The 9,999-nt window shown below is 46.8% G+C and overlaps 1 protein-coding gene across 1 annotated transcript in view; it reads left to right on the plus strand.

Moving 5' to 3' along the window:
• Positions 1–9,378, plus strand: part of LOC307240034 (protocadherin alpha-C2-like) — a gene marked incomplete at its 5' end in the record, with an annotated part of 19,121 nt that extends 9,743 nt beyond the window's left edge. Inside the window, 2 exons of the mRNA XM_080013609.1 lie at positions 3,224–3,309; positions 8,611–9,378. Of these exons, the coding sequence (XP_079869735.1) occupies positions 3,224–3,309; positions 8,611–8,921 (397 nt within the window). The 3' untranslated portion in view covers positions 8,922–9,378. The remainder of the gene's footprint in view (positions 1–3,223; positions 3,310–8,610) is intronic.
• Between the last annotated feature and the right edge of the window lie 621 nt (positions 9,379–9,999).

Here is a 9,999-nt window from a genome sequence, read left to right on the forward strand (position 1 = left end):
TGAAAATAAGACTTTGACCTGATTGTTTGTGGGACATACAGGTAAAGAAATGGCGGCTATGATGTGCATTGCATTGGGTTGCCAGGACGATATCCCATAAGATATCAAGGAGACAGCATGAAACTGTCATGCCAGTAATAATATACATAACACGTAATAAATATCCGCATCTGTATGAGTATAAATAACTCCTTTTAATGTGATGAGTGTGGGGCAAACGTCCATGGAAACTGAAACGGCAGCAAATCAAATGAGAACATCTTCAAGCCTTCATTGAGGCGCTGGCCTGGCCTGCTCCTCGCTGCAGCTCCGCTTTGAAAAGCCTCTCGTCAGCCTAGAGCTTCCCTTTCCCCGCCGCCGACGAGAAGAAGCAGGCTGTTTGTAGACGTACCCACAATGCATTGCAACGTAGGTGGACGTGGGCCTGTGTCATCCTACTCCACCAGAGACCGCTCCTCGGCCTGCTGACAGGTTCTCGTTGGTTCCTTACCTCACCTGGATGCTTCATCACACCGCAGGTGGCAGAGGTGGAGGTCAACACCACTCCACGCAGCCTCATCATGTCGCTCCCTTCAGTTGTATTCATGGTGATGGTCGTCATTTTTGTGCTCTCTCTCGGACACCTGCGATTGAGACCTGTCATCGTATTTTAATATTACACAGACACATTTGTCAAGGAAGTTGGGTATAATGATGTATACTGCAGCCCCCGTGTAAATACACAAACATTCATGCTGAGCAAAGTAGTGGCTTGGCTTGATGAAGGGAAGGCCTCTCTCTCACTGGAGAGTCTATTGACACATCATTTGTTATTTTGAGATAATGAGTGTCTGGCTGCACGTTATCCCTTGTACATCATAATACATCAACGCGATGCTCTGCTGCAGTGGAAGTAGCATCGCCCCTAACATACTGTAACGTGGATGGACAGAAACCCACTCTTAACCTCTCACTCCATCACTGCTCCCACGCTCCACAAGTCCCACAACACTGCTCAAACCCAAGCAGTCGATAGTAAGACCATTTACTGAGCCACCTTTTCTATCAGTATAGTAATATGTGGTGCACGGTGCAATATGTGCTGCTGCTGCTGCTGCTGCTGCTGCTGCTGCTGCTGCTGCTGGAGGCTTGTTCAGGTCTTTTCAGCCTTCGTGACAAATCCCAATTCAGTGCCAAACGCCTGCTGTGGTTGAATAGAGAGAGACAGTCAGTCAAAAGGTGTGTTCCTGCATGTGTGCGGGAGAGAGGGAGAATATGAAGAGAGAAAATAAGCCAGAGAGAGAGAGAGAGAGAGAGAGAGAGAGAGGGACGGGGGGTAGGAGTGTATAGCACATAGTGTGCTGCATTGCAGAGGCAGCCCGGGTTGTTCCTCTTTTTGGGATGTATCGAGGGAAGGAAGAAAAATCTCAGTCAACTTGTGCTATATTTTTCTTTTGGAATGCATTTTATAAACAGAATAATTCTCTTATTCTATCCAGAGTGTTGCTGATGAAATGCTGATGGTCCTCACCACTACCCCCCACGTAGCAGTACGTTTATGGCAACGTCCACATGAGAATGTGGGTCACAATTTGAAAAATACCACACTTTTAAAAACACCCTTGGTTCCTCTTTTCCATGAAAGGTGAATAAGGGGGGTCTCCTCATTCACCCCAATGGGTTTCATTCCAACCTTTCTTCATCCAACGCAATAAAATAATAAAAAAAAACTTCAAACCAAGGTTAAAGGGGTTTTTTTTATCAATCAACTGACTCTCATTGGCCGAGGGACGGAAACAACGTCAAAACAACTGTGTGGACGCCGAGATGAAACAAGAGGAAACTGCAGAAACAAGGCGCTGAGTCGACCTCAGCGCACTGACCTGTTTATTTTCATTACTCTCTATTTCACTGAGAATTGATCATCTCAGCCAATAGATCATTTATATGACGTTGTATGACTGTGACATTTAGTTTAGTGTTACAGTAATGTCAAAGATGTTTCAGACAACACGCATACACTGAATATAACACACAAAATATACAATACATGCTCTTTGCACGAGATAAATCTAAAAGCTAAAGGATCCATAGTTCAAAATTCAAATATTGTGAACAACATATCGTTCCTATAAAGGTAAATGTTATTGCCCTGTCAAAAGAAATACAGAAATATATATATATATATATATATTTAGTATATATATATATATATATATATATATATATATATATATATATATAAAGTATTTTGGTTCCGTGACAGAAGCCACCTGGAAGTTCGGTTGCAATTCCTGAGTAAAAAAACAAGCGTGCTTGTCAGAAGAGTAAAGTGAAGCGGAGTAATGACAGATTGGGGAGGTTTGGGGGAAGTGGTCATGTCCGTGTCCTGCTCTCAACCATCAAACGCCACTGGCTCAACAGACTCTACATGGCCGACTCATTGGTTCAAGAATCTTTTTTTTTATTTTTCTATTTCTAAAAAGGAACTAAAGCGCAGGTCGTCCTTCTGCTATGAAGCCTGGCTGCTACAGTTGATAAGTGTCACCCTTAAAAACAAAGTTTAATCTTATTTTGAGAATTACTGATATGATTCCTATTCAAGACATTAGAACCCATTTGTCTCTGAGAATCCCTGCTGTGCCTGGTTTCATATCCCCTGCTGTGCCTGGTTTCATATCCCCTGCTGTGCCTGGTTTCATATCCCCTGCTGTGCCTGGTTTCATATCCCCTGCTGTGCCTGGTTTCATATCCCCTGCTGTGCCTGGTTTCATATCCCCTGCTGTGCCTGGTTTCATATCCCCTGCTGTGCTGTCCTTGGCTTCGTTTGACCTCAGTGTGACATTCCTGTTGGCTGTGTAGACGACCTGCAGGACGCTGCCTTTGCTTTGCACGGGTTTCCTGAAACACTTGAGGATGTGAGTGCAGCTGCAGGGCAGAAAGCACATCTGGGCTGTGTCATCATGATGAAATATTTATCGACGTTTGCAGTATTTAAAAAAAGTTGAAACACGCTGGCAAAAAAATGTGCGTGGACCGTATGTTATGACGGGTGAAAATAGTTGAAATACACGACTCGGATGTTTCCCTCCCGGGATGTTAAACATTTTCCACTCGTTTTTTGCTCATTCACAGCATTTTTATAATAACGGCCGTTGCTCATCTGAAAATGCTTTGACCCTCGGGCTTCGCAGGAGCGGTTTGTACGTCTGTGTCTGACTCACGTCCCCGTCCTGTGTCGCAGCTCCGTCCACATGGAGGAGGCCTCGGTGATGCAGGGAGCGCAGGGGATGCTGGTGCAGAACTGGCCCACGGTGTCCAGCGCCGCAGGTGAGGTTCGTTTTGGTCCAGACTTGTCAGTGATTATTCTGACCGATGAGGATGTTTAAAATGATGAAGAGTGAACGAGTCACAGCAGGACTCTGAAGGGTCAGGCCTTGGAGCCCGGGGCTGGATCCTTTGGAATCCCCGCCGTTTACGGTCCTGGTGTGATCTCTTCATGAATTATTAACCAAAACGATGCACTTGAAACCTTGTCTTTGGTACGAAGGAGTTTATTTAATCATTTTCAATCAATCATTTTCTATTTAATTTGTGACCGTTATGATCATCTTTGGGAACAATTATTATTTTACCCGTAGAGCAAATTGGCCTTTGACTAAACTGATCCCAAAAAGTATTTTATTGGCCCCAGCAGATGATACTGTATATCCAGATACAGTACATTGTAAAGTGAACTCAAGACATTTTGTTTTTGGTTAATAAGTTGAACTACGTTAACAGTTGAGCCTCTAGTTGCTTTTTGATCCGTTGTCATGGCTACAGCAGCTATCACCAAAATGTATCAAGTTTAATGACATTTATCATGTTTTTTGTAATGCATATTGCCATATGTTTACAATTCAAAATTTCACGGTTGAAAGTTTTGTTCTGTCCATAGTCCGACTAAACGTACATGATATCAATCTTGAGCTCATGAGTGATTATGATCATTTATTAATGTCCATTATTGCATTTTTTTCTTGACGACATATGATTAGACGGTCGCCATTCTGTTCATGTATACATTTAATTTCAAGTGGCTCAAGGAAAAGCAAACATCATGATACAGTCATGATTGACTCAAGTCACATTTACATTAGTTTTAGAAAAAAAAAAAGATCATTTAATGAGCCTTGGCAGATAGACGTGGAAAGAGCGCAACTTTATTGATGCTACCGTACATTTTGATGGAATGAACACAGGGAGCAAACTGAGAGTCCAAATCCACAGCAGGGGGCAGATCCTGGAGTGTCACACACGGACAAAGTTCAACTTTGACCCTTCATCCAATTGTCAGCAGCAGGGAGACGCACAGGAAGACAAAAAGCGGCCGGCGTCATAATGCTCTTTTCGTGGAAATCAATGCATGCGTCGACGCCTTCACCCCCAGATGACCTCAAAATGCCCTCTGCCACACTGACATGAACGGCTTTGACGATATTTCGGTGCCATTTTTGGTTATTTCAGATTTCAGAAATGCATGGCAAAACAAACGGGAACAGAGGATTTGGAAATGAACTAGAATAAGAATAATGGAGGCCGGGCCTCTGTTATTTTTCCAGCCACCCACCACCTTTGAACCTCCCAACTTTTGCTGGTATTGATTTCCTGTCTGGCAGCAGGAATTAGAACATGGGTGTGGGACTCGAGGGTGGAGCAGAGCTTCACAGTCAATCACTCAGTCAGCGTGTATTTATATATTTATTTGTTGTCAGGCTTTCCCAGTATTTTACCTATTGCCGTGCTTCTGTAACGCTGCTGCGCTTGTCATTCTGGTGTGGGCGGTGGGCGGTCACCCCCCCCCCCCGCTCCTGCAAAGAGCCAAATGATGTCTTGAAGCTCGATGGCTGCACCGGCTCTGCGGGCGTAGCAGCGGGGCACTGTTGCAGAGTGAAATCATGTGCGGAATTCGGAGTGGCTGGGAGCTCGGAGCGGGTCGATATATCCCTGCATCAAAAGGCAGGGCCTCGGCAAAACACGTTTTCACACATGCAAAGAACAAAACCGGAGATGGCGAGCGCAGCGAGCGCCACGCCTCCCGGGGCGGACGTTGTATTTGTAAAATATCTAATGAGCTGGGGTGGAGAAATACGGTTTAGTCTGGAATGGATGAGGAGATTTTAGGAAGGCTAGCGTAGGGCACTAATGCGAGGGGAGCTTATAGCGTTTACATTTTGGGAAGAGAGGGAGATACAGAGAACCCACGTAGAGAGAGAAGGAGGGAGGTGTTGGGGGATGGAGACAAAAAAAAAGGTTAAGAGGATTGGCAGGTTCCTGCATTAGTGGTGTTGCTAGGGAACGCCATGTGACCTGTTGCTAGGCAACACTCTCTAACCGAGAGATTGCTGCTGCAGCAGCCGCACCCTCCAGGCAGTTTCCATGGCAACCAGCCGTATCTGTTGAGTGGAAGATAGATAGATGGAGAAGAAGTGAGGAGCAAAGAGAGAGAGAGAGGGAGGGAGAGACAGAGAGAGAGAGGGAGGCAGAGAGATAGAGAGAGACAGAGAGAGAGAGAGAGAGAGACAGAGAGATAGAGAGAGAGAGGGAGAGAGGGAGTGAGAGAGAGAGACAGAGAAAGAGGGAGGGAGAGAGAGAGAGAGACAGAGAGATAGAGAGAGAGCGGGAGAGAGGGAGGGAGAGAGAGAGACAGAAAGAGAGAGAGACACAGAGAGAGGGAGGGAGAGAGAGAGACAGAAAGAGAGAGAGACACAGAGAGAGGGAGGGAGAGAGAGAGAGACTAAGCCAGTGCAGGTATCCAGGGGAGGCGGGGGAGGAAGCCATGCAGAAAAACACCATTACTTTCCGTTTTATTAAGGTTTTGAATAGAAAAAAAGAAGGAGAAGGTGTGGACTTCAGCCTGGGATGCACGGCTGGAGCCTGCGTGAGATGTCATGCATGAGGTGGGAAGAAATAGGACTTAAATCAGTCCAGACATCTGGCTTCCATGGCAACCCACCTCACCAGAGCCGTAGTGACTTGGCTTCATGGCGCTAATGCCGCGAAGCCATTTTTTTTTTAATCTGGTGAAAGCAGGTCTGCGAATAATCCACCACGTGAGGAGGTGCAACAACAGCAGAGGCTTCTGGAAGCTGCATGCCCTCCACCCTCCACCCTCAACCCTCCACCCTCCACAAACACACTTGGTTCCCCAATTAGACATGCAATTAAAACGCATGATGCTCCACCATTGAAATTAGAAACACACACACACACACACACACACTTAATTAAAAATCTTTGATTGAGACCTGTGTGTTATAATTAAATTTTCCCAGGGGTCGAGGCCTGAGACACGTTTTATAAGTGACACGACACAGAACCTTGACATTTGATTTGTTCGAGGTTTACGCTGAGCCCCGTGCTGCAGCCGGCCGATGACCTCTGACCTCTTCATGTTTCCGGGCAGAACTACTGTCCTACTGCCGGCCCGAGAGTCTCTCTCTTGATGTGATTGGATTATAGATAGATATGCTTGAACACATGGTTGAGGCCTATTGGCCCAATATTAATCACATTCACTTTTTTTTTTTTTTTTTTGATTTGTGTAGCGTTGAGCTGCAGGAAGCTTATGGGGATCAGAGGACAGCGAGGTTGAAAAATATTTATTATATTTTCCGCCTCTGTGTGTACTTCCCAAGAACAGTTTTGAGTTATTTCAAACATGATTCTCCTTAAAAAATGTTCTTTACCACCCTAATACTTTAAAATCAATTATGCATTTTGGATAATCCCTCAGCCAGTGTTTGTCTTTCTTTCTCTGACGCAAACTCAGTCCAGGTGAGAACTTGACTTAGTGATGGATGTTCATGGTCCAATTTGACCCCAAACATACTTTAGACATAAAAAAATGCACTTTTCCACTTTGATTTGAGACTTGTCCATTTGTCAGTCATCCTTTAAACAACATTATGAGGGAGATCAACAGCTCAGAAGGTTGGGGGCAGTGTGTGAAATCAGCTGAAAATGCATGGCATCAGCATTTGCCCTCTTCCTAATGCATTCCTGCATTCCTAATCACCAAATATGGCTGTATTCAAAATTGTTAATTATTAATATGGAATCCTGGGTATCCCCGATTCACGATTCTAATTAGCTAAAAATATAGATCTTTTGATTTTTTTTTTTTGCTACTGGAAAGCACACTTATTTATATCAGCTTTTGAATATAATGAGCAGATTCCCAAATAACTGAATTTTCTACCAAACAATAAAAAATGTTTTCTGAGATTGGTATATTTCCATTTATTTCCCCATTGGTATTCCCCATATTATTTTACTCACACACTCACCAAAATTCAAGTGCATGTCATCAGGTCACATAAGTAACGCCATCCATTCCCGGAGGAATCCTCTGAACTCCCGCAGACAGGAGCCAGCGAAAGCGTCGCCCTGTCGTCCCCAGACCGACCGTCTATTTCAGAAAGGACTGGATGTAGAACAGTCCTCGGGATTTATTTCGCTTATTTCGCTTATTTCGGATTTATAGGGCTCCAGCTATTTCATAATTAGCCTACAAAGAAAAAAAAATCTAAGAGAATAATCTTTCAAGGGCCCGTGTTTGATCTAAATAAAATACAAGGCAAGGAAAGTAGGTCAGCAGAGAGGGAGCTGGTGTGGGCCTGAGAGCAGCCTGTCTGCAGGACCCGCCCTCCCTCCCTCCCTCCACCCCATCTCTCTTTCATCCATCCCCACGGTTTTCCTCTTGACCCCTTGACCTCCACGCCTATTTATGCCTGAATGTTCACTGTAATGGAATCTCCTCCTTCTGTTATCCAGATACTTCTTCCCCTTCCTGTTATCCATTTCCTTATTATTTCTTTCTTTGGGCTCCCTATCTGCCTTTTTTTTTTTTTTTTCACACGTTTTCTTTGTCGTCTGTTTTTCTCTCTCCTCGCCGTCTCTCTCTGACCCGTATGAGAGCGGGAGGGGGCGTTTGGGTCCCATCCCTCTGTTTCCTCCCTTCCTCTGCATCCCTGTCATTGAAGGGATCCTCCTGCAGCTGCAGCGTGCGCAGCAAACACAAGCACCAGCCGACGTGTGCGTGTGTGTGTCATGTAGGTCGGGGACTTAAAGGACACGTTGGCTGCTTTTCCACTGAACGCTTTGCTACCGAGAAAACCACAACTCTGCTGCAGCTTCCCTCCGTGCCCAAACGCAGTCCGACGGGGCAAACGTTGAAGGCTTTTCAAACGCTGGAAGCTCCCAAAACTGTCCGTCTTTCTATGTTATGCGGGAGAATTGAAAAAAAAAAAAAATTGCGTCAAACCATCCATTTCGTGGGGGTCCTCAGGGTTTCGCCGGCTCCTCCACCAATCAGCTCTTTTGGCTACGTCCAGGCTCAGGTACGAGACCGCAAACGGGAAGTGACGCCGGTGTGGTGCTCTGCTGCAGCCTCTCGCTGTGTTGCTCCGGCTGGACTGCGTTGGAGCACAGTGAGAACCTGCAGCGCTGCGTTTGGCTCCTCCGCCGCACGCCGGCAGCGACCCCAGGTTTTAAACCGGACCCGGGTGGAAAAGCGCCCCACGTTTCGGGATCAACCCCTCATTTCAAAAGTCATTGTTTCTCTCTCTCTCTCTCTCTCCTCCGTAGATGGGGAGGGCGGCGGCGAGCTGTCCCCCCCCGTGGGAGCGGGCGTCAACAGCAACAGCTGGCACTTCAGGTACCCGGCCGGGCCGGGCTACGCCCCCCCGCAGGCCCTGAAGCCCGGAGAGATCCACCCCGAGGCCTTCATCATCCCCGGCTCGCCCGCCATCATCTCCATACGCCACGACGCCGGCCCCGTGGAGGACAAGGGCGACTTCATCAGCTTCGGCAAGAAGGACGAGGCCAAGAAGAAGAAGAAGAAGAAGAAGGACAAGAAGGACAAGAAGGATAAAGGGAAGGACGACGGGGAGGAGTAGAGGGGAAGGGCTGACTTTAAAACAGAGCTACCAACGCACTGCCGCCAAATTCACACAGCCACAAAATAAGACACAAGCCTCATTTAGAAGGAGGGCGCCCCCCGGTGGCGTGCAGAGGAACGTACCCTTCACTGTGCCGCAGCCAAAGCCCCATTTGACGCTTCCCTGGCCCCGGTAAAGCCAACGCGCTAAACAAAACACGCTTTCCTGTCATCGCCCGCTTTGGGCTCTGACCTAATGACACCAAAAGTCTTCAGGAGCCTTAAGGCAAAAATCAGCCGAAACTCCGCGCAGCCAGAAATCCTCTGATCGAAAATGCCGGACTTCACCCAACCAAACGAGCAGGAAGGATAATATTGGAAATAGATTAGTCGTTCCGTAGCCACCGTTTTGCTGCCCCTCCATCCTTACTCAAACAAAACACAAACAGGAAGCCGTCGCTATCCCGACCCTTTGAGCTGAGGCTGCACATCGTTGGCATCTCTGTCTTTAGCCAGCGCCTCCTTAAACCGCATGACCCCGGGGGAAAGGGACGTCGTTCTCAAAACAAAACGAGGGGAAGCGCAGGCTTTCACCGCCAGTCGCAACACGGAGGCCTTGAGTCAATTCAAACGCGAGGGTTTTTTTTTTTGTACAAAAATACGAAAATGGAAAAATGAACGGTTGGATATGTATGTATTTTAACTGTGGCATCAGCGTTTTAAGGAGGCGCGGCGGCTCGCAAACAAGCCGTTTCAGCCTCACTCTAATTCCCAGGACCTGGACCTGGTCGCACCTCTTTTTTTCCACGCAAGTGGGTTCGTTGGTCGGGTGAGAAGCCCCTCGTTCGCGCCTCTGGAAAGTTTGGAAGTCAGCCAGGTGCTAAATTCGGCCGCGCCGCGCTTCGTCGGGACCAATGCATCGCACGTCGGACAACAAAACCAATATTAAGACGGCGGAACCGAGCAATACGGCATCGCAGTCGCACCGGTCTGCAGAGCTCCCAAGCAGCAGCATGGGAAACGAAAATAAAAATACATTTAAAATAAAAAAAAACCCAACAGGAAACGGTGCTCTGCGCAGAAAAAAAACTCATGCT

Source organism: Zeus faber, assembly GCF_960531495.2.
Source record: "Zeus faber genome assembly, chromosome: 14".
Taxonomy (NCBI): Eukaryota; Metazoa; Chordata; class Actinopteri; order Zeiformes; family Zeidae; genus Zeus; species Zeus faber.